The 24,635-nt window shown below is 42.9% G+C and overlaps 1 protein-coding gene across 1 annotated transcript in view; it reads right to left on the minus strand.

Annotated features, from left to right (window-relative positions):
• HELLS (helicase, lymphoid specific) overlaps window positions 1-24,635 on the minus strand; it is a 43,322-nt gene that overhangs the window by 12,891 nt on the left and 5,796 nt on the right. The window contains 12 exon segments of the mRNA XM_030569634.1: window positions 3,990-4,151; window positions 8,043-8,139; window positions 8,773-8,969; window positions 11,528-11,671; window positions 11,857-12,039; window positions 14,395-14,619; window positions 15,541-15,547; window positions 16,700-16,731; window positions 17,283-17,347; window positions 17,465-17,499; window positions 17,963-18,021; window positions 19,382-19,504. Coding sequence (XP_030425494.1) covers window positions 3,990-4,151; window positions 8,043-8,139; window positions 8,773-8,969; window positions 11,528-11,671; window positions 11,857-12,039; window positions 14,395-14,619; window positions 15,541-15,547; window positions 16,700-16,731; window positions 17,283-17,347; window positions 17,465-17,499; window positions 17,963-18,021; window positions 19,382-19,504 — 1,329 coding nt within the window.

Raw genomic sequence — 24,635 nt, forward strand, 5'->3', positions numbered from 1 at the left:
AATGTCTTGGTCAGGGTCTCGAGGACATCTATTGCGTTCGGCAGATCAGCGCTGGAAATCCGGAGATCTACGCCTGATGTACTCGACCGGTACCGGGATGGCAAGCAGGACCAGGAGTTACCATAAGCCGATTGCCAGGACAATCTTCGGGAGACAGATGACAATGCCTAGTGACTGGTGGCTTCGGTCCCCCGATCGGTCCTGTGATCTGTACCGAGCCCTTGGAGATGCGAGGGATTGGTCTTGGTGTTTCTGCCGAGGGGCACATGCCTTGGTGGGTCTGCACCAGGCTATCAGCGAGGTATGCCTCGAATCCTGCTGTCAGTGCCCAAAGTCAGGAGACAGGAAGAAGGCTCTGCTGAGCCTGCTTTCTCCATCTCCGAGATGTGATGGCTTTGAGCAGGTGAGCGGTGGCGGGCTGTCCATTGCAATGGGGAACAGTGCTGCTGAGGCAGGGACATACGCAGAGGTACCAAGGCGGGTTTACACTGAGACCAGGGTACTGCCAGAGCTGGTGTGAGCAGCACCGGAAGTGTCAGGATCTCCTAAGTTACCTGAAGGGCTTTGGGTGTCGATGGCACCTGAAGCTGACAGAAGCCTCCACTGCTATCCGGAGTTGCAGGCAAGGTATGGGATGGGCGGCATCACTCAACTTGAGCTGGGGCACGACTTCCTGAAAGGGGTATTGAGCTGCCGGCGTGGGTCTTGTGGGATGTAGAAGATCTTCCCCTCACTGTCTTCCTTGGCTTCTTGGCCAGAGCCATGGAGGGGGATCGACGCCCTGGTGCCTGGTGCCAAGTTGGACTATCGCTCCGGTGCCGGAGTGAGTGCAGACTCCATCAGGAGCACTTTAACGTGGTTGTCCTGCTCCTTTTTCGTCCTGGGTTTGAAGGACTTATGAATATGACACTTGTCACTTATGTGCCCTTTGCCCAAGCACCTTAGGCAGCTACTATGGGGATCACTGATGGGCATAGCCTGTTTGCAATGATCACAGTGCTTAAAGCATGCTCCGTCCCCAAGACTAAAGAAGATTTTAAGAACTACTACTAAGGGTAACTAATTCAACTACTAACTATATACAATTATATTACAGGTTTTGTAACATTCGCAAGAACAGAGAACAAAACAATGCTAGCCAAAGCAGCAGATGCTCCAGCACCGTCACTGGTGGCAAGAAGGAACTGAAGGTGGGAGGAGCTGGTAGTGCCCCTTATACCACAGCATGTGCATGGCACTCCAGAGGGCGCCAGAGCTGGTCCCCTATGGATACCACTGAGGGGAAAAACTTCCAGAACTGGTGCATGTGGCGAGCACACACACCTAATATGGAATGGACACGAGCAAACACTTAAAGAACCAGTCTCTTATAACTGACCCTACCATGTGTGAACTTGGCTCTGATTTATCATGCTGGTCAGGGTCCTTCTGATACCTTTTCGAGCAGGCCAGGCGCAATGTGCAGCCAGCCTTCACACATCCAGTTATGGCCAAAGAGAATGTCACACATTATTGACGACTGCCCTCTAACAAGATTTGATGGTCTCTGAGGCCAGTCTGAGGTATCTACACTTGGCAGAGGAGGCTGCCACAAATTGTCTTGGCAAGCTCTGCATTTGATAAGAAAATGACTATTGAAGCTCATTCTCTAGTCCTATCTAAAAAAGTTATGTTGTAACAATAACTGAAGTATGACCACTGAAGATGTCCAGTGGTTTACTACTTAACTAAACTTAAATTCCACTTTTTTAAAAAAGTGGCCTCAATTCTCAGTACACAACTTTAGATACTGAAAGCCTAATTTTCTAAGAGGAGCATGGGCACACATTGCTCTTGTGGAGTATCACAAACAACCTTAACTGTTACTTGAGCAAGAGGAAGGTCTCTTAGGGTATATCTACATTACGAAATTAGGTCAATTTATAGAAGTCGTTTTTTTTAGAAATCGTTTTTATACGGTCAATTGTGCGCGTCCCCACACAAAATGCTCTAAGTGCATTAAGTCGATTGACTGCGTCCACAGTACCGAGGCTAGCGTCAACTTCCAGAGTGTTGAACTGTTGGTAGCTGTGGGTATCTATCCCACAGTTCCCGCAGTCTCCGCTACCCATTGGAATTCTGAGTTGAGATCCCAATGCCTGATGGGGCAAAAACAGCGTTGTGGGTGGTTCTGGTACATGTCGTCAGGTCCCCCTCTCACTCTCCCCCTCCATGAAAGCAACAGCAGACAATCGTTTCGCACCTTTTTTCCTGGGTTACCTGAGCAGACGCCATACCATGGCAAGCATGGAGCCTACTCAGGTCACCGTCACCGTATGTCTCTTGGGTGCTGGCAGACATGGGACTGCATTGCTACACAGCAGCAGCTCATTGCCTTTTGGCAGCAGAAGGTACATTACGATTGGTAGCCATCGTTGTTGTACTCCTGGGTGCTCTTTTAGCCGAGCTCAGTGAGGTCGGTCAGGGGCATCTGGGCAGACATGGGAGTGACTCAGCCAGGTCATTCCCATCTTCTACCGAGCACCCAGGAGATGCTGATGGCTAGCGGTCATACTGCACCGTCTTCTGGCAAGCAGCCAGAAGATGATGGCGGCTAGCAATCATAATGCAGCATCTTCTGCCGAGCACCCAGGAGATGATGGCTAGCGGTCATACTGCATGGTCTGTTGCCAGCCTAAGATGTAAAAGATAGATGGAAAGGATCAAAACAAGAAATTGACCCGATTTGTTTTGTGAAATCAACGGCCTGCTAAACCCAGAGTTTTGAGTTCAATCCTTGAGGGGGCCATTCTATGTGACAGTTGTTTGTGTTTCTCCTGGATGCAAAGCCACCCCTTTTGTTGATTTTAATTCTCTGTAAGCCATGTTGTCAGTCGCCTTGCCCTCCATCACAGCAACGGCAGACAATTGTTTTGTGCCTTTTTCAGCACAGAACCAGAAGCTGCAAAAGCAAAACCAGGCAAGGAGACAACGGCAGCGCAGTGACGAGAGTGATGAGGACATAGACTTCTCACAAAGTACGGGCTGGGCAATGTGCCCATCATGCTTATGAGCTCTGTATGAGCTCTGCATGGTCACTTGTGCTGATCAGCTCGCCACGCTGGCCAAACAGGAAATAAAATTCAAAAGTTCACAGGACTTTTCCTGTCTACCTGGCCAGTGCATCTGAGTTGAGAGCGCTGTCCAGAGCAGTCACAATGGAGCACTCTGCGACAGCTCCCGGAGGCTAATACCAACTAATTGCGTCCACACTACTCCAAATTCGACCCGGCAAGGCTGATTTCAGTGCTAATCCCCTCGGAGTGGAGTAAAAAAACTGATTTAAAGAGCCCTCTAAGTCGGAAAAAAGGGCTTCGTTGTGTGGACGGGTCCAGGCTTAAATCAAGGTAACGCTGCTAAATTCAACCTAAAGTCGTAGTGTAGACCAGGCCTTAGCTTTGAACTATAGAAATACCATTATGTCCTTTCTAGGCTAAAACTAGCCAAGGAGCAACATGCTCTAAATTCTGTTCCCACTGAAGTCAACAGCAATAAATTCCAATTAAAATAAGTGGCAGAAGGATTAAGCCCAGAACTATTAACAAAAAGCTTTTGCTCAATTTTATTATTTTCTTCAATAATAATCAGTGCTGAAGTTTATAAAGATTTAAGTATATGGAAAGTTTGACAGGGTGATGAGCCAATTTTGAGCTGAGAGGCAATGAAATAATAGATGAAAGTGAAAGATTTCAAATCAGGAAAATATTTTAGAGACCTGTAACAAAAAAAATTTGACACACCAAAATTGTAAGGTAGGATGTTTCTATTGAACTTCATGTATAGAATTCTAATATAACTAATGAGCTGTGCATCTGTACACAAAACGGAACTGATAAAAAATAAGGGTTTTAGAAGTCACTACTAGTGTAACCAATGCTATGGTATTTTCATTCGTGAACCATTGACAATAATAAGTTTTATACATTACTGAAGTATACATCAGTAGGTACCTCACTGTTTCCGAGCAGCTTTTTAATGGTCCGATTTACAATAGCTGTATAGAAGGTTTCTTGTTTCTTTGCCAGTGGTGCATACACCACAACTTCTCGTTTAGGAGGAACCTCAAGAGCTACATCAGATTTCAGTCTTCTCAATAAGAAAGGCGTCAAAATCTAAAATGTAAACAAATATGTATTACACCCACTAAACATGTGGGTCCAAGCTGTTTAGTGCAGTGGTCTCCAACCTTTTTATGCACAAGATCATTTTTTGAATTTAAGGGCATCCCAAGGTCTACCTCGTCCCTTCCCTCAAGGACCCACCCACTGCATCCCATCTCCCCAGTTGCTTGCCCTTTCCCACCCTTATTCACTTTCAGTGGGTTGGGGTTCAGGAGAGGGTGTGGGTTCTGGGTTGGGGCCAAGGGGTTCGCAGTGTGGGAGGGGGCTGGGGCAGAGCGTTGGGATGCAAGAGGTGGTACAGGGTGCTGGCTCTGGGAGATGGCTCAGGGCCTGGGCTCGGGGTGCAGGAGGGGGTATGGGGTGCTGGCACTGGGAGGGGGCTCAGGGCTGGGACAAGGGCTTGGGGTGCAGGAGGGGATATTGGGGGTTGGCTCCAGGAGGCTGCAGGTTGGGTGCTAGAAGAGAAATGCTGGTCCAGCATAGCTGGGCCTGCTGTACTCATACATCCTGCCCATTGAAGGGGGTGGTGCTTACCTTGGGTGGCTCCAGCCCCACACCACTCCCGGAAGGGGCCAACGCACCCTGTGTGGGGCACGTGGCTCCGTGCACTGCCCTTCTCTGCAGGGACTGCCACAACACCTCCCACTGGCCAGTTCCCTGTTCCCAGCCAATGGGAGCTACAGAGGTGGTGCTTGTAGGCAGGAGCAACGTGTGGAGACCCCTCCCCCAAACCCTTCCCCCGGGGCCGTGCTGGGCTACTGTCTGTTTCTGCAAGAGGCATGGGGCTGGGACAGGCAGGGAGCCTGCCTTAGCAGGAGCCCAAATGCACCACCAGAAATTGTGATTGACTGGGAGTGTCTCCAGGATTCACCAGTCAATCACAATCGACCGGTTGGTGACCACTGCTCTAATGGCATACATTGGTGCAATGTCATTGACCTCAATGGTGTAGTGCCAATTTACACCAAAAAATTTGGCTTGTAGAGCTGTATACAACTACACGCTATAAGCTACATACATCTTGGGAATAGGCATGTCTTTGTGAAGATTCAGGACATATTAAAATACTGAGAAATCCTTATAATGGTGATGCAGTTATGGTCTACATGCCATAGCTTTGAAAAGTGGCTAGTTTAAAAATATTTTGAAAGTTACATTCCCAAGGATCTCTATGGACTTAAACATGTGATCCTGACACAACAATGAAGTAGTGTCCTTACTGGATTATAGGAGTTGTCCGTGAAGACTCAGCATTTGTCAACAGTTACCACATAACATATCTGGGGGAGACAAGTTTTTCCTTAGAGCTAGAATAGGAAAACAGTGGTGACTGTTGGCAAGTGTTGACTTAAAAAAACAAAAAAAAAATAGTGACCACCTAACAATAGTTTGGTTTTGCCTTTCAATAGGGGAATAAAACCCTCATTACAAACTTAGAGAGGAAGAAAAGTTTCATGCCCTCAAAGCTATGTCATGGCCAACAAAATGATCTGAGATAGAAATGTGTTTGAGTCACATTCCATAAAAGACAAACTGTTGAAGTTATTTACAATGGCACACAGATCTCAACTTAATGCAAATGATGGTGAATGGTACTAGTTTAATCTGCTGGTGAAACATTAACTGCTAAAGAAGTGCTGAAACTAAAGTTGCAGTTAGCTTTTATCTTCAGAAATCTTAATTTCATTTCAAAATTAAAAAAAAAACCAAAAAACAGTAATTATCAAAGACTTACACCATTCTTTTAATCTTTTAATGCTGAGACGATCCAATACAAAAGCAATGCAGGAAGTGCCAACGGTGCCAAAGATACAACACCAGACCTGCTAAAAGACAGGTACCTTTTCCGTAACAGGTGTTCTTTGAGATATGTGTTGCTTATGCCTATTCCACAATAAGTGTGCATGCTCACCATGTGCACCAGTGCCAGAAGTTTTTCCCCGAGCAGTACCCGTACGGGGGAGGGCCCCCCGCAACCCCTGGAGCGGCGCCTGCCTGGCATGGTATAAGGGGAGCTGCGTGCTCCCCCCACCCTCAGTCCCTTCCTGCCAGACAACTCTGACAGAGGGTAAGGAGGGTGGGAGTGACATGAGCAACACATCTCAAAGAACACCAGTTACGGAAAAAGGTAACTATCTTTTCTTCTTCGAGCGACTGCTCATGTGTATTCCACAATGGGTGATTCCAAGCTATATCTGTTGGAGATGGGTAGGAGTTCACAAGTTCCCAGGATGGAGGACAGCCCTGCCAAACCCGGCATTATCCCTGGTCTGAGGGATGATCACATAGTGAGAGGTGAATGTGTGCACTGAAGACCACATGGCGGCGCTACAAACATCTTCGATAGGGATGTGGGCCACGAAGGCAGCCGACGAGGCCTGCGCCCATGTCGATTGTATCCTCATAATGGGTGGCAGGGGAACACCCGCCAATTCATAACAGGAACGGATGCATAAAGTGATCTAATTGGACTGCCTCTGAGTGGAAATCAGCTGGCCCCTCATGCTCTCAGCTGAGGCGATGAACAGTTGTGAGAACTTTCTGAACAGCTGAGTCCACTCGAGGTAGAAAGCCAGAGCACACTGCACATCAAGTGTATGGAGACGGGGCTCTTCACTGGATGCATGAGGCTTGGGGCAGAGCACCGGTAGAAAAGTGTCCTGACCCATGTGGTAGGCGGAGACCACGTTGGGGAGGAACACAGAGTGTGGGTGGAGCGGGACCTTGTCCTTATGAAAGACCGTGTATGGCGGCTCGGAGGTCAGGGCCCTGAGCTCCAAGACTTGCCTAGCTGACATGATCGCAACCAGGAAGGCCACCTTCCACAAGAGGTGAGACCAGGAGCACATGGCCAGTGGTCCAAATGGGAGCCCTATGAGATGAGCCAACACCAGGTTTAGGTCCCACTGTGGGGCTGAGGGTCTAGAATACAGAAAAAAAATGGTTCAAACCCTTAAGGACATGACGCCCCAGGCCAGCTGGAGGGCTTCAGGCATGGAAGGCATCCAGACATCCTGAGAGGCCTGTTCCGAAGGGACCAGGCTACTCTGCTCAGCTTGAGTTGGAGGCCTGGGGCCTGGTGGGGATTGAGGACTGCCTGACATGGGCCTATCTTCTCTCCTAGATTTCCCTCAGTGCCGCTGTGAAGGAGTCGTCTTCTTGGCTTTCTTGGCGTGCCTCGTGGACGGAGAGCGGTACTGACTGGCCAATGGTACTGGAGTGTTACCGTGTACCAACACCGTGGTGCCGGCTACTGGTTCGGAGTGGCGTGCCAGGGTCCGGGGTCAGCGCCTAATGTCCCTTTCTCCTTTGGTCCGAGGCTTAAATGGCTTGCAAATCTTGCACCTTTTACTGATATGAGTTTCTCCCAAGCAGTACAAAACAGTCTGCACGTGGGTCGCTCTTTGGCACAGAACACCTGCAAGAGCCACACAATTTAAACCCCGGAGTGCGGGGCATGCCCTGGCTCACTGACTAACTAAACAGCTAACTAACTACAGGTACTAACGTTGAACGAACAAACAGTTCTGGGGACAAGCTACAGCAAAGCTGGAGCAGAGCAGTTCCGATGCACCTTCACTGGCGGCAAGAAGGAACTGAGGGTAAGGGGAGCATGCAGCTCTCCTTATACTGTGCCAACCAGGCACCACTCCAGGAGTCACAGGGGAAGCTCACCCCTACGAGTGCTGCTAGGGAAAAAACTTCTGGCACTGGTGCACGCAGTGAGCACGCACACCTATTGGGGAATACACATGTGCAATCACTCGAAGAAGAAGTTGTGTTATGATCAACTTCAAAGAAGAAATCTGTTCTAATAATATGCTCAAGATTAAAGGTGCAATAAAACTTTAAAACAACAGCAGCAAAATCAAGAACCCAGACCTGGTGCAACATGTGTAAGATGTTCTGCTCCCTTTCTTTAGCAACAATATCTTCAGCGATTTCTGTAATGCTTGTAATGTCAAACCAGGACTCAAAGCTAGAGACAGAGACAAAACAAATTCAAGTTGTTTCATATACGTTATTGTTATTTGAATGTGTCAAACTCCAAATAAGTTTCTAAAGCACCTTATGTATGAAAGATGTACAATGGGTAGAATTAAAATAAGCATTTTCTTTTGTCTAAGGCCAGACAATTGTAAACTGAATTATAATAAACAGAAATGTTAGTTGGAAAGCACAGTGCAATCTGTTATACAAAATAACAACTTCTGCTGTAGAACTAGACCTTTGCAACCTCTTTCCAGCTTAGCACTAAATTCAAGCTGTTTTTTGGCACTGCGACGTGACAGGTAGTCATGAAGGAAAACTTAATGCTTGCTGCTTGGCTCAGAGGGTTTTAATTTTTGCTCAGTGGCTGAGATATGAAAATTGTTTCCTTCTCTATGGAAGCAACTTCAGAAATGAAAAAAAAAAGTCACTTGAGGAAGGGAAAATCCATTCAAGCCCCTCCATCACAGAACAAAGGTGAATCCAATCACTATGTGACAAGTTATCAATTTATCCAACTCAAGTGAACAGATGGATAGTTGTAATGATGTAAGGCATTAGTTCTGAGTAGCTCATGCAGAACACACACACAAACAGTCTGGGCCAAAAGACCATGGCCTACCTTTTCAAGTCATCAAATACATCTGGCAGCAGGAAGTTAAGTAGCGACCAGAGTTCTGCCAAGTTGTTTTGCAAGGGAGTACCAGTTAACAGAAGTTTATTGTCAGCATTAAACCGTTTTAATTCTCTGATAAGACGACAGTTCATGTTCTTAATCCTATGTCCTTCATCCACTATCAGATACTTCCAGAAGCAATGCTACGGAAAGAAAAGAAGTCACCTAGCATTTCAAGAAATGTGATCTTTGCCACATCAAAATACATACGACAGACAGGACTAGTAGAACTGCCTATTATGGCTGCCCAACACTCCCCATCATAAGACCCTATTGTCATTTGCTTATAACTTTGCCAAACTTCAACTGTTTAGGCTAAAATTTCCCATGCCTAGAATCTACCTCAGGCTGGACTTTTTTTTTTTTTTTTGTGGGGGGGGGGAATTTCACCCACAATACCCCAAGTTGTTTCCAAGAACGAGGCTAACAAAAATATTTTAAATTCATGTGACTATCTGGGCTCTAGTGGAGCAGGGAGTTAAAATCGGCAAGGACTGACCTGTGTGTCAGGGAAGCGTCTTTCAAAATATCCATAAAAACCCACCCCAAAGTCTCAGTTGGTACATACTCAGTGAAGACCACGCTTGAGCAACAGGCAACCTTAATTCTGGTATTTCCTAACTGTTGACTGCAACCTTAATGTTTTTAATGTAGTTCGTGTAATATTTTATAGTTTTTATTATTCAGGAGTGCACCAACTGACGTAGAACTGAAATGATATTAAGTTGGATATAGAAAAATGTGCTGCACCAGGAATGCTCCTTCCTTGACTCTACAGCAAAAGAAGAGATGACCATTATTAAGCAACCTCCTGTCTTAAGTGACCACTCTGATGTACTGTACTGAATATAAATCCTACTCCAAAACCCAATGTAACACTGCACCCCATATTCTTCACAGTAATATTACCATATGATTATGGCATAATTATGATGCATTTTGTACAAGATAAGTCACGTGGGGTATCATTGAAAAAGTTGTGATTTGCTGAATATGATTATCCTATTTATATGCAAGTAACATTTTTGTGTCTGAAATGATTAATACTGACTAGGGATTTCAAATGGGCTTACTCTGGAAAACATCCACGGCCAGCCTTTCAGGTACAACAATGAAGCCAGACAGCGCTCATCAACAAAGACAACAGCGCTCATCCACAAAGACAAGTTCTTGTGAAGGATCCTGTAAGATCCTTCACAAGAACTTAACCATCCTGTGAAGGTTCCAGGCAGACTGTAATTAATGGCTGCTATGACTCAGGGCTTGTCCACACTATGCAGCTTTTAGTGACAAGGCTGTGTCAACTAAGTAGCTAGAAGTCAGCGTGTGTAAACCCTCTCTGTTGGTATTTTGCAGGTACTTTTACCAACAAAGTACTTCCAACCTCACGAGCAGGGTCAGCTCCTGCTGACAAAGCCACATTCACACTGCCACTTGCGTCAGCAAAACTTTTGTCTTGCGCATGGGGGTGATGGTGCTTTTTTAAGTACCAGTGAAAGACAAAAGTTTTGTTGACATCGTCGTGTAGACAAGCCCTCAATAATGTATGCAAGGGCTTGTGACCAGGCCACATGACTCTAGACTCCATCTTGGGATGCCAGTGTTTTTCCACATCTGTTTTTCTTCACTCCCCACACAAGAAAACTTCTGAAAACACCTGAGGAACAAAGACTGAGTTGAGGGAAGTGCTGGACCCAGGCTAAAAGGATTTCTAGCCATGTATGAAAGACCTGGAGATTTCAAGCTGTAAAGCAAGTGCAGCTTGTTCCTTAAGAATCTGCAAGCCTGCAGGGTGAGAAACTGCTAATTCATATCCAATCTAGTATATTAAGCTTAGTTTGTGTTTTGCTTATTTGCTAGATAATCTGCTTAGATCTGTTTCCTATCCCTTATAATCACTTAAAATCTATCTTTTGTAGTTAATAAACTTGTTTTTGCTTTATCTAAACCAGTTCATTTGAGTGAAATGCATGGGAAATCGTAGCTCAAGGGGCAAAGGTTGTTGCATAGTCCTCTCCACATGGGGGGGAAGACACTCAGTGAGCTTATACTGTACAAACCCCTATGCAGTGCAAGATGGTATAATTTTGGGCTTATAATCCAGAGGGGGTGTGCACCTGGGGAGCTAAATTACTTTGGCTGTAGACTTTCTACTGTTGCTTCATGCAGCGGCTCATCAGAAAGCCTGCCTGTAACTGCAGCTGGATGTGTTCCTACCTGTGTGAATGCTGGAGGAAGTGTAGGACTGGGGGCAGGTCTGCAGCTTTTCACAGCAGCACAGTGAGAGAGGGAACCCAGCCGGCTCAATGGTACCCTGGTTCCAGGTGGCACACTGGGGGGAATCTGTCACAACCACCTTCCCTTTAAACAACTAATTTTTGTTCATCTGTTGAGAGATCACTTAGGACAAGTTTGCATCAGGCTATGGATTATGCTTGCCTTCCCTACCATTGTCCACAACCATTTTTGGGTAATGCATTCTATTTTTTTCAGAAAGTTACTAAATATGCCAATCCAGGGCTCTAGACACTGAGGGAACAGTGCACTTGGAAACTGATAAAAGTAGCTATAACTGTTACAGTGTGACATTGCTACTGAGCAGAAAAAAATGTTTGAAGTTTCTACTGCAGTAGAAAGCAATTAAGCTATATTAGAGATAGAGGTACTGAGGCATTCCACCTGTGAAGGTGCACTTGTATACCTGCAAGGCATTTCTGTCTCTCATGGCTATTTCAAACGAGGTAATGACCACAGGATGAATTTGCAGTGAACCTTCTCGCCTGTGAATTTTCTGAACCAATTTACGACGTTCCTGCTGGGCTCCATGGTACAGCATTACGGGAATCTAAAAGGAGTTTTTATACTTCCATTAATAAGTAGCAATCAAGAACCCACACATTTTATAGTAATCACACTAAGAATCACCACCACTGTGGTTACAATACATAGAACAAACAACTTCCAAACCAAAACAGTTATGAGAATGAAATAATTTGCTCCTCTAAACACTAAAAAGAAAATACTTTTTACCTCTGGAGTGAATCTCTTGAACTCGGACATCCAGTTAGGAAGAGTAGACAAGGGACCACATACTAAGAATGGCCCAGGGACTCCTCTCTCTACCATCAGTGCTATTGTAGCAATACATTGGATTGTCTTTCCAAGTCCCATTTCATCAGCCAAAATGCCGTTAATGCCATTTTCCCAAAGCATCTGCATACACAGAAAGATACATATGCCTAATAAGCACTAGACATCCAGGTGAATAAACACCTATGACTGCATTCACCATTTTGCTCCTGCTATCAATCTTTTCCCATATGCACATATTCAGAGGTAGATGAATACAATTTCTACTTGCCTAATTTAAATACAAAGGATCTGTATGCATGTGCCAGTCAAATATTTATGCATACATGTGGCCAGTTAGGTGGCCAACTGGCCTTGTAAAACTGCAAGAACTTGGACACACAACAGGCATCTGTATGCCCTTAACTGAAAGCTTATCCCTAAGTGACATGGTAATTTCACTGGAAATTTTCTGTTGACATTTTTCATTCTTGTTTCTAAACTAAAAGGTAATTTTTTATAAAGTTTGATAAAAAATCTGTTTGGTCATTTTTGAGTAATCAAAGCAGAATATAGATACAGTATTTCATATTTAGACACTTTAGCGTTCAATATAAAAATAAATTTTAAAAGTTAATGCTTGCTCCATGAATAAATATGCTTTACAAGTTAAACAAATAGAGACATAGCTAACAAAAAAACAGCTACTTAACTGTAGTGTTATGCTTCTGCACAGAAGTAGGAATCTCCCTACATAGTTACACTGATATTTTAGCCAGCTAGCCTTCATCATCTGCCTTCTAAAATCAGCACATTGTTACCTTTAAGTTTGAGCCAAAAACAATCAGAGGAAAAAACTTGCGCTTGCATCCTTTTAAGCTTCTTTGATGGATAAAAGTCAGTGGAAAAGATTTAAAGAAAAGTTGGGAGAGGGCTTTTTGGTTTGTTTTTTTAAATATAAGAAAGTTAGGTCTTGTCTACCCTGAAAGACACTATTGCCGCATCTACACTAGGAGTGCTTTAGTAGTACAGATATACAATTATACCATATAAAGTGTGCTCCTAGTGTGGATGCGGAAAAACTGCACTTTTTCCAGTAAAGCTTATTCCAACCCTCTAGCCCAAGAGAAATAAGCTATAACATGAAAAAGAGCAATTTTGCCAGTGTTCCTGTGGCTACAATAGGATCATTTGCTGGCACACTTCTTCACACCCTTGACCAACATAACGGTGCCAGTAGAAATCTGTATTGTAGGTATGCCCTGTGATGACTGCAGAAGACTTAACTGAGTCTATTCTGTTCTTGTTGCTAAGTCAGGCTTTCCTTTCTGTATGTAGTGAAGTGAACAATTTAGATGAAACTGAATTTGCATGTAGGCTATTTATTTTTATTGAGCAACTGGAACAAATATTCAAGAGAGAAATGGATTTTAAGACACCTTTTAGAAGGCTCTTGGGTCAGCAGCATTGGTCACAAGTTCCCAAAAGGAAGAAACACATGCCTGAAGCTGGGTTGCACCTGCTGGTTGGTATACTCAGATTCCTGTCTAGGAGTGGGAAAATGGCACAAGATTCCACCCTGGGACACGTACAGGCAAGAGGCCTACCACCTGAAGAAGTGCACTTAGGGAGACCAGACATGGAACAGGTGCAGTTAGCCCTGTAACCATGGGTAGTTGAAAGAGGAAAGACTTTTAAGCAGAATATTTAAATCTTTTAATACATTTAACTCCAATGCCCAATATAAAGAAGTCTTTGTTAAAAATTCAAAAATACCAACACTCCAAATAGGTTGCAAGAGCTCACAACACACATCAGATCCCCAAGACATTCTCTAGTTAGAGTAGGGTAGACTAGACTTGACGCTCCTGATATTTCTAAAGTGAAAAATCAAGAAGAAAAACTTTATGATGTATAAAAAAGGCCTGGATATTCTTTAAAGAAACAATAAGGTGTATGAGCTCAATTTTGTGTTTTAGAAATCCTTTACAGGCCACTTGTAATTCCAAAACAAAGATGGAAGCACTGATATTTTACACTGGGGATAGAGCTCAATTGAAATCAGGTAAAGAACATCCTGCCTGAAATGTCTGTATGTTGTAACAGGGAAAATGGAGTACAGCCTCCCACATGCATGTTTTACTCCTATTAGAAGAGTGGCTTTAAGCTGTCTTTCTTCAAAACTTCCACCCAGACATTACATGGCAATGTCCCCATACATATTCCCTTCTTTTAAAGAAACATGCATGCAATTTCTGCAGTTCAGTCAACCACAGAGGGCTGGAAAGGCCAAAGTTAACATGGACCAAGAGTTCCTTTAAAATAAACAAACAAACAAATAAATAAAAAATACAGCTCTGCACAGCTTTTGTGCCAAACCCAAAAGAAACACTGTTCCCTCCAATATACTTAACGTAGAAGACTCTGAAACATGAGCAATATCATCTTCTGTTGAAATAAGTATAAACATAAGATTTAGGCTAACATACAGATTCATACCCTGAGCCATTCCATGCCTTCAACTTGGTACCACCTCATAACACCTCCTGAAAAAAGCTTTGGCTGTTGAAAGGGTATTGGCTGCCCGTGAAATTTCCGTACTGGATCAAGGAAGTGCTTGGCATTATGTCGTACAGCTTGCGACAACCTATCTTTAATGACACTATTAGAATCTCCATTTTTCTGGAGGTCTTCTGCACACAGTTTGTTAGAAGAGCTTTCATCCTACAGAAGAAAGTTCAGAGAATTTAAGTACAAACATCGCAAAGCTTAGTTAATATACTCAGCAAGCTGCTGAGACTTCTGGCAAATCTGCAAATCAATGTTATTGCTACGGTTAGGCAAAACAGTATCCAGCTGCAATGATAAAGGCAGATTTAATCGAAGTGTGGCTGACCACACACAATAACTCAAGCACAAAATTTCCAGTGATGATATTGCCACCTAGCCAATTAATATTTAAACATTAAACCCCTTGTTGGTGTCACTAGGCATAAATCTAGGTAGCTCAGGAGGGTGGAAGATCACGAGTGCTGATGAAGCCCTCCTGCTCAGGCCTCAATGAACCATTGTTCCTCCATGTTAAACACTTTGTGTAACCTAGTGTAACCTAATGTACTAATAGCTGCAAAAATGTAGTGTTCGCAGTTAGTTTTCGATTGTAATAGCCAGTTCTCTGCTGTAATACATTGAAGCTAGGCTAAAGCACGCTCAAGGCCGTTTTAAGATACTGTATACATGTCTCAGCAGCGGAGAGGGGGGAGGAAGGGGGAAGACAAAAGACTGAATGAGAAAAGATACTGCAGCTGGATGGGAAAGGAGCAGGGAGTGAAAGATCAGCTAGTCAGCATGAAAAAGTTTTGTAGTAAACAACTGGGATATAAAAAGGAAGAAACTGCTTGTTTTAGGTGTGCAGGATTTGAGATTGTTATTTCTCCCTTGCACCTTATTTGAGCTCAAATAAACTTGTGTTTTGCTTCTCCACCCTGGTGTGTTCATTGGCACTATGCACTCTGGGCAACAAACCATTGTTGCTTGCCTCGGGCACCCTCTGTGTCGGCAACATGCTCAATGGCAATATATCCTTCAACTCTTTGTAGTTTAAAAGCAGTAATATTTATTAAATAAAAGGATAATGTTGAATACCAAGTTGCTATCCATAAAAGTGAACAGACCTCAAAACTTGACACACAAAAGGACAGCACATTTCACGTGGAACTAATTCCCTATTTTAAGCAAATTCCAGTGACCACTAGAAGTTGGCTTCCCCACACACACTCAATTCCCTATAAGAACATAGCAGAAAACTAACAACCAACCCCACCCTCACCCTCACTATCCTGCACCTTATCAATTCTCAAAACTAGAACAATTTATCATGTGTATGTCGCAAGCCTGATCTGATATTCCAGCACTCGTTTTTTCCTGAGAATATGACTTATACTTTGAAAGGCAAAGATGTTTCCCTTGTGCTCCACACTACACTATCAAACAATTCACATTTAACACAAGACACATTTAGGCTCCAACTTCTGGAGGCTTGAGCTTAGTATTAAATCAGTGAACCATTTAATCCCATACTTTTAAAACCAGGGCTTTGGAGCAGACCCCGAACTGGAGCGCAGGACCAGTAGATTTTATGCCCGGAGCTGGAGTGAAGCAATTCAAAAATTTGATTGCTCCAAATCTCTATTTAAAAACTTCCAGTAGAGCACCTAATGATATAGCAGTTAGGCATTTATTTACAGAACAAGTTTAAAAATATACCACATAAAGTCATTCATAATGTATAAGTAAAACCACCACTTTGTCACGAACAAAATGAAGTTAGATAAAAATCATACATCATATATAGGGTTCCTACTGCTTATTTTTCCTAAAATTGTATTTATTCTATATAAATTAAAAAAAAATATGTAATTTTTTTACATCAGTTAGAATGAAGAAATTGAGCTAACATATTTTAGACATTTCCTCCCAGAGAACAAGCTGCAAAACTGCATTTTATAAGCTCTCTCTTTAGCAAGATGTTTGGAGGCATAATCCAATAAAAAAAATCAAGATAAAGAATTCTATTTTCAGATACTTATTTTAAAATCACGTATTCCATGTTGGTATGTGCAACTTAGATTAACAAATATAGATAGAAAAGTAGGTTTTCAGTAATAAACAACAATTAAAATATGGGGGCAGGAAATGAGATAAAGACAATCTAAAATAAGAGGAATTTTGAAATTGAAGACATTTAAGTTGGTTTTACAGTGTACAGCTGTAACAATATGCATGGACATACCTGATTTTCTACTTTGCTTTTTTTTTGGCCACTGACAAGATTTCCTAGAAATAAAACGAAAATGCTAGTGTAAAATATGCTTTATAGCAACTTGAAAAACTAATACAGCAATATCTATTTTTGTAGAACCTTTAATCCCAGGATCTGAAAGTGCTTTAAGTGAACCATAACCAAGTATTATTCTCATTTGCTGATAAGAAGAACATGCACAGATAAATTAAGTAACTTGCTCAAAGTCACACAGCTGGGAATACAAAATAAAGTTCACAAAATAAAGTTTACGTTTTTACACGCACACACACACTGGGGAGAGAAGAAATGGGTATGCCTTCTGAAAGTCTGCACAAATTCCTCATTTTGTTAATAAAGGTGTGTAATTATTCTAAAGAGATGATAATATAAGCTGCAGGAATCACATACCATCACATTTTAGTCAATAACCTCTCAGAAATTGCACATCAATTAATTCTATGCATGTTTAAAATATGCTGCAGTACCATAAAACAGCTGTATCTGGAAGCTACATCACAAGCAAATGCTAATGTATTGAAAATAGTTTTCAATTTGCTGCAAATTACATAAAATGCACTCTTACCTCTTTGGACATGACTTCTGAAATGTAATAGGTTTCATCTTCTCTTCCTCTTTTTTTCTTCACAGCTATAAGAAAATATCACAGAGGTCTTAAAAGCTAAAAATACTAGGTAAGCTACATCAAAAATTAATAAAAACTATACTTAAATATAGACAAAAAGCAAAACCTAATGATAAACCTACCAGATTTCTCCTCTTTTTCATCAGTTAGATTCCGACTCTAGAAAGTGAATATTTAAAAGCATTATCAACTTAAATATTTTCTAATATCTCAGGGATAGATAAGAGAAAGATATAATCAGCACTGACATGTTACATTGTTTGTAACTATGTTGACATCATTCTTGAAAACTGTTATTTCAAAAAGCCCTGGTCCCCTTGGAGAGAATCAAGCCATTCTAGGTACAACTGTTCAAAAAAAAGTTTAAGTATGGCTTTGCTTAAGAGGACAGTTTGTATGACACAGACATACATGGAAAAGGCTTTATGATGGTATAACGTACACTCAACAGTAAAGGCCAAAGACCGGGAAAAAAAAATTTTCTTCTAACTTAATTTTAACATTTACCAATCAAGGAAAGGTTACAGCCTCTCTTAAACCCATGTCACTGTATCAATTTAGGGTATTTGTCATGGAGATCCCGGAGAAGCAATTTGTAGAAAACAGCCAACATATCTTACCATTGCCGCTTTTAATAACATTTCTTTCTTTTTTCTAATTTCTCTTTCCTTTTCTGCTCCTAAAAACAAGTTCTTACTTGTATAGAACAGCTGCAATAAATCTATCCATTATAAAAATACTAATAGACACTGAGTACACACAGCCATCTAATTAACGATGTAAGCTGGGACTGGTTTTGCTTTGTAGTCATTTTAAAATGGTGCCAAGATGAAAGCTGGTAAGTAGCTGAAATTGCTTGGCAGTGGGTAAGTAGATTATTTGTACTGCTTTTTGCTGGATACTTAAAATTCTATCAAAAGAAAATCTGCATATCAAATGCTTTATCACAAAAAAAGCTGAAGCTTGTAAGCTAGTTCAGAGTTTATTTTACATAAACTAATGACTTAAATGTACGCCTTCCCTGTAATCTATTTTTGCATGATATGCAGCTACACTTTCAGTTTTATATGTTGCATTGTTCCAAATACAACAGAAGTGATAATTTAACTGGACTACAGTGTCTTTAAAGGAAGCAGTCTTATGATTATGTTGAAGAAACTAGGATTTCTAAAAGTTAAATACTGTTAAAATTCTCTACATGTAACATGGAGCAAAAAATAAAAGCAAGGAATTTTTAAAATAGAAACATGTTAAGCAAAATACACTTTCTGAGTATGCATTTATACAGGTGTAATAACTGCAGATTGTTCTAATCAGATTTTTAAAAAAAGACTGACAACTCCACTATTTGGGGGAAAAAGCCCTTATAGTCTACCAAAAATCAGTGTTCTCTCTCCCACTGCTGACCACATCTATCCCCTTGAATTCCTTCACTGTCCTCCTCTTTCCTTTTGTGTCAAGTTTAAGCTTATTTCTTAACCTTAAATATTCTGCACAACTCTTACTTCACTTCTTGCTCCTTGTTCTACCTTACATCTTTGCTCCATCATCCTCTTGTGCCTCGTTTCCCACCTTCTTTAACGTTGTCTCTTATTTTGAAATATCTTCTCAATTTGTTGTAAAGAGACCGACCTCTCCCTCTCTTCCACATCCCCCCAGACTGATACCATTAATAAGAATTCTGATGATTTACTGTTATCATGGGCCTTAGTTAGAATATAAACTCTTTGGGGGTGGCTTCAGATTATTTTTAAAATGATATCAATGTTATGCAAAGGACTGTGGCATCTATCCGCTGTGACTATATTAGGAACTTAAAAAAAAAAAAATCACTTGAGAAGGAGCTGTAACACAGATACGGCTGTAATGGTTTCTGGATTTTTACTTGGGTTTAACCACAAGGTGGCAAAGACATCGAAGCTCCTACCAAGGGAAATTTTTTTGTAAGATTCCCTAGTGGCAGACTAGGATTTACAGTGCTCTACAATTAACAACACATCATCATCAAATTCTGTCATTTAAATTTAGAACACATCTACCTCCAGCTGCTGCTGTTCCATTTTGGTCAGCAAGAATTTTGAATATATGTTGCTTTTTTCAAGCAAGTGTTGAAGCCTCTTGTAGCGCATTTCACTGGAGTCTCTGTCCCAGGACATGCGAGCCTTGCAAACAAAGAAGGAAAGCATATCTTTAGCCATTTCAGCTTTTACTGTTTTGAAATGAATAAAACCGTTCTGTACATCTTGAAGCCAGACACAATTGTATTACACATCTACAGACCCTTCCTCCCAATTATACACTTAAACTACATCTACACTACATGCCACCACCATGCATACATGTCATGTATGTGCAGCTACATGATGCAGTGAAAAGCAGGCTGCAACCATACCGTGGCATGTAGCTAAACCTCAGTGAAAGGTTCTGGTACAAGGGAGGCAGCAGGGAAGGGCTCTGGCTGCAGAGAGTCGCAAGGGCCTTTCCTAGCTGCCTCTCCCTGCAGAGCTTTCCCCATGGAGGGGAAATGCTTCAGCAATGGGGAGGCGACAGAGCCTTTCCCGCCTGTCAGTTGTCCCTGCCTGCGGCAGGGAAAGGCTCCACAGAGAGGAGCAGCCCAACCCTTTCCATGCTGTCTCCTCCTGGCAGAGCCTTTCCCTGCTAGGGAAATCTTTTCTTTCAGAGGGAAAGGCTCCAGCAGCGGGAAAGCCGCAGGACACTACACGGCCAAAATAGCAATGTAGATAGGAAGACAGCTTGGGCGAGTAGAGAGCATGTATAGTATATACTTGCATACATACCCACTGCCTTCAGGTGTTTTTACCATGCCTAAGCCATGCCTCACCAGCTATACTGCTATTTATACTCATGCGAGGTGGGCTGGGTGGGTATGAACACTACACACCACCAAAGATGTATCCTTAGAGGGTTTGGACAGACACACTCCTCTCCCACAGTTTTCAGTGCATAATTTCTTAGATTTTAGTATGATTGCTTTCAATAGTTTGTCAACATAAATTTTCTAGACATATACTCAGTAAACAAAACAGCCTTTAAATGATGCCTGCTCCTACACTTGCCAAACAAATCTTAACTTACAGTGTGGATAGAGCCCACATTAACTTTACCAAGCAGAGCAAGTCAGTCACACATATATCTGGAATTAACATCTTTAGGTACCCCTGCATAACAGAGAAGCTGTAGTATCTGCATTTGATAAGAGTAAAGTTATAGTAAAAACTCAGCCATGAGATTTGTGAATTACTTTTCTAAACCCAAACAAAAAGAAAGTGGAAATAAAGCTTAGCACTAAGCAGTCAAAATACTAGACATTTGCAAGGAGGGGTAAAATAGCATATCTAAAAACCATGTTCACCTGGATAGCTCTACAACTACCTTTGAAAAGCTCTCAGAGGAGGGAGGAGAAGGTGTGGGGAATCTTCCAGAACTAAATGGAAGGATGTTAGTAGACAGTATTTGGTCCTGCCATGAGGGCAGGGGACTGGACTCAATGACCTCTCGAGGTCCCTTCCAGTCCTAGAGTCTATGAGTCTATGAGAGATGATGGGGCAATAATCACTGCATGGGAAACAGATTCACATCATTTCCTCTAGACAGTGCACCTGACCACACATTACTATTGTGGAAATGCTGATGTACTCTTTGCCCTGATAGGGTGAGCTTTGGAGAGGAATTGGAGGGATGGATTTACAAAAAAAAGAGCCCACAACTGTCAGGCTATCAAGAAAAAGAGGGTTTGATGCACAGGAGGGAAAAGCTGTGCCAGGGTGAGATGACTGATTAAGAGATGTACAGCTTTCTTTTAATTTTATTGTTAAACTGAGAATGCCTTATCTATTTTTAGCTTTAAGCCTAGATGTTATGAAAATCCTGTTTCTGCTATTCTACTACAATTTTCTCTCCATCTTTAATAAATCTTGTTTTTAAACATGATCTGACTGGTGGACTGTTGGCTGGATAATTTCACACAGACTTCACTAAAAAGATTAGAACCTCTCAGCTTCTGATAGAAAATGAAGTGTAAGGGAGTTTCTGAGTCTCAATCCCCCATTGAGGGTCTCTTAACAGAGCATGGACAGAGTCCTTCTATCAAGGTGTGTCACAAGGAACTCTGGGAAGGCTAATACAAGGGAAGACGCCTAAAGATCAAGGCCTTGTCTACACTACAGTGTTCTCAACAAGTGCTATAATAAAAATTAGAGAGGTAGCCGTGTTTGTCTGTATCCACAAAAACAATGAGGAGTCCAGTGGCACCTTAAAGACTAACAGATTTATTTGGGCATAAGCTTTCGTGGGTAAAAACCTCCACTTCTGAAGAAGAAACCCCACTTTTATCCACGAAGCCCAAATAAATCTGTTAGTCTTTAAGGTGCCACCGTACTCCTCGTTTTTATATTAAAAATGGGTATTGTACGTTCACACTCGCTCCCTCTGTCGGCAGAGTGCATCCACAACTGGGGCACTATCAACAGTGTGAGAAATGCACTGTGGGTACCTATCCCACAGTCCAGCTGGACACCGTCTGCCGTGTGGTCTTGTGGGAAGGTGGAGTAGATATGGTGCATCTTGGGACTGGGCTCAATGTCCCATGATGCATTGTTTTCTGTCCCAGCATTCCATGGGCTTCCAGCTTTCTTTTACAGCATTTTCAATGGCCCATGTTTGCAGTTCACCCTGCCAACTCTGTGGGAAGGGATGGATCCCAAATGCTCTCCTATGCTCTAATAACTGTCATGAAGACATTATGGATGACAGTGCAGTTAATCACAAACTTCCTAACTGAAGAAGACTCCCAGTTGCCTGACAAGCAGTCTGATATGGATAGGAGCAACTTTAGATTGCTTTTGGCATTTACGGAACAGCTGCAGACAGTGAACCATCACTTTTAGGCTCAGGAAACAAGCACTGAATGGTGGGGTAATATCCTCATACAGGTCTCAGCTGACAAGCAGGGAGTACAGAACTTTTGGAGGTGGAAAGCCACCTTTCTGGAACTGTGTGCGGAGCTCACCCCAGCACTGCGGCACAAGGACACCAGAATAAGAGCTCCCCTACTGGTGGAGAAGAACATGGCGATCTGTGTGTGGAAGTTGGTGACACCAGACTGCTCCATGGCTCGTGAAACCTTAAATGGGAAACCTGGACACCAGTAAGGAGCGGTTCAACAAGAGGCTGAGTAGGTGGAATGTGCCTTTGACAGATTAAAGGCACGCTGGCGATGCCTTTATGTAGGTTAGACCTTAATGAGGATAATATTCCCATGGTCATAGCCGCATGTTGTACATTGCATAATCTTGTTGAAGTTAAGGGTGAAAGGTTTGCTCACTAGTGGAGTGTGAAGGCAGACCTCTTGACTGCTGATTTTGAGCAGCCAGATACCAGGGCTATCAAAGGGGGGGGCAATTTGAATCAGGGAGGCTTTGAGGAAAGACTTTGAAAATGAGAACCAATAATATATATCTCTGTGATTACTATGTAGTTTTCCTGGAAAGCAATGGTAAAATATGGGGCCTTACGCAGGTAGTTTAATGATTTGTTTACTGGAATGTACATATTGGTAGCGCCTGCTATCTGAAATTGTAGGAGACAAATGAGTTACCATTCAAAAACTTTGCTTTTATTGCACAAGAAACACACAGACTCTTGGTAGGTAAGGAGGTACCAGGGAATGACAGACTTTCAGAGCTGTGCGTAGGTCCAGTTATTTTGAAAGTTTCCAAAGGGGTGGAGCGAAGGGGAAACTGAGAAGTCCCAGAAAGTGGAAAGAAACGAGTGGGCAGAGTTGAGGGGGGAGGGCACAGAAAGAGTTCTGAATGTGCTGCAGGGGAGAGCAGGCACAGATCTGCTTAGTCTGCAGCATTAAGGACTTCAGTGTTTGTTTGTGCTCCTCCATTACTTTAATCATCCACTCAGTAGCATCCTTAACTCCTGATTATCTTTTCTGTCCTGCCTTTCGCCTTCCCCTCCACTCCTTGTGTTCTCCTGGAACATGTCTTCTTTGCTCCACCTTGAGCACTCTCTTATCTGGCAGAGATGTTTGGACGGTGTGCATGGGGTGTTCCTCAAGGCCACATCTGCCGAAAGCAAAAGGAACAATGTACAGAAGCATGATAGTTAAATTCACATGCAGTATTGAAACGTTTCAGTAAAATACACCTCTGGTAACATAAGAATCACTTTCTCACTGACTCCTGGCAAGCACACATCTCAGCAAACACCCAAAGCATGGTGACTGTTGGCTGGGGAGGCACTCTACATGGGGAAAGAGCATTCTGCAAGGGTTGCATTGCAGCCGAGTAGGGAAAAAATTCTAAAATTCTCCCACAATTAACCTTGCCTGTGGAAAAGTGTAACAGATCTCACCTCTGAGGGTAAGCAGGGAAGCGAGGGCACATCTACTACACACTTGTGACTTCAGCCCTGGCCCCTGTGCTGCTTTAGTCCAGGCACAAGTGATTGCCAAATGGCACGGGAAGGTTTCCTGCAATGGGGGGAGGAATGAAGCAGCTCTGCCAAGGAACCTTTGGCAGAGGATTGCTGCCAAGGAACCTTTGGCAGAGGATTGCTGAGTACCTCTGGGAAACTTTCTGGAGATCTCTCTGAAGGATTCCCATGAGATCTTGACGTGCACCAACACCCTGTTTTGCTGTACTGATTAGCTGCACAGGGGAACATCTAGCGCACAGAAACACAGCCAGCTTTGTACACTTCTATATACTGAACCCACCTCTGTACTACACAAACCACAGCCACTTACCAGGCATCTCCTCTTCTGCTTCTTGCTCACCAGAAAGCAATTGCTGAGACTGGACAGGCACCTCCTGAACAATTCCTGACTGCCCACTCCACCAGGTGATCCCACCAGGAGCTCCACATCATCATCTAACTCCACCTCTTCATCAGTGACTTTTTCCTCCGGGTTAGGTGCTCTTTCCACTGCCTCCAGGCCCGCCAAAGTATCCACAGGGGTCTTGGTGGTGGGGTCACCACTGAGGATACTGTCCGGCTCCTTGCAGAGCTGACAGGTCTTAGGCGCAGCACCGACGTGATGGCTTGGCTCCCTTGCCTTATGTACACCTGTCTCAGATCCTTTATCTTCGCTCTGCACTGCGGCATGTCCTGGTAATAGCTCTTTTCACACAAGTCTCGAGAAACCTGCCCGTAGTTATCAAAATTCCTACGGCTCAAGTGCAGCTGGGACTACACAGCCTCCTCTCCCATATACTGAGCAACTTCAGCAGCTCCGTAGTGGTCCAAATGGGAGAATGTTTGCTG

This window comes from Gopherus evgoodei, chromosome 7 (genome assembly GCF_007399415.2).
Source record: "Gopherus evgoodei ecotype Sinaloan lineage chromosome 7, rGopEvg1_v1.p, whole genome shotgun sequence".
Classification (NCBI taxonomy): Eukaryota; Metazoa; Chordata; order Testudines; family Testudinidae; genus Gopherus; species Gopherus evgoodei.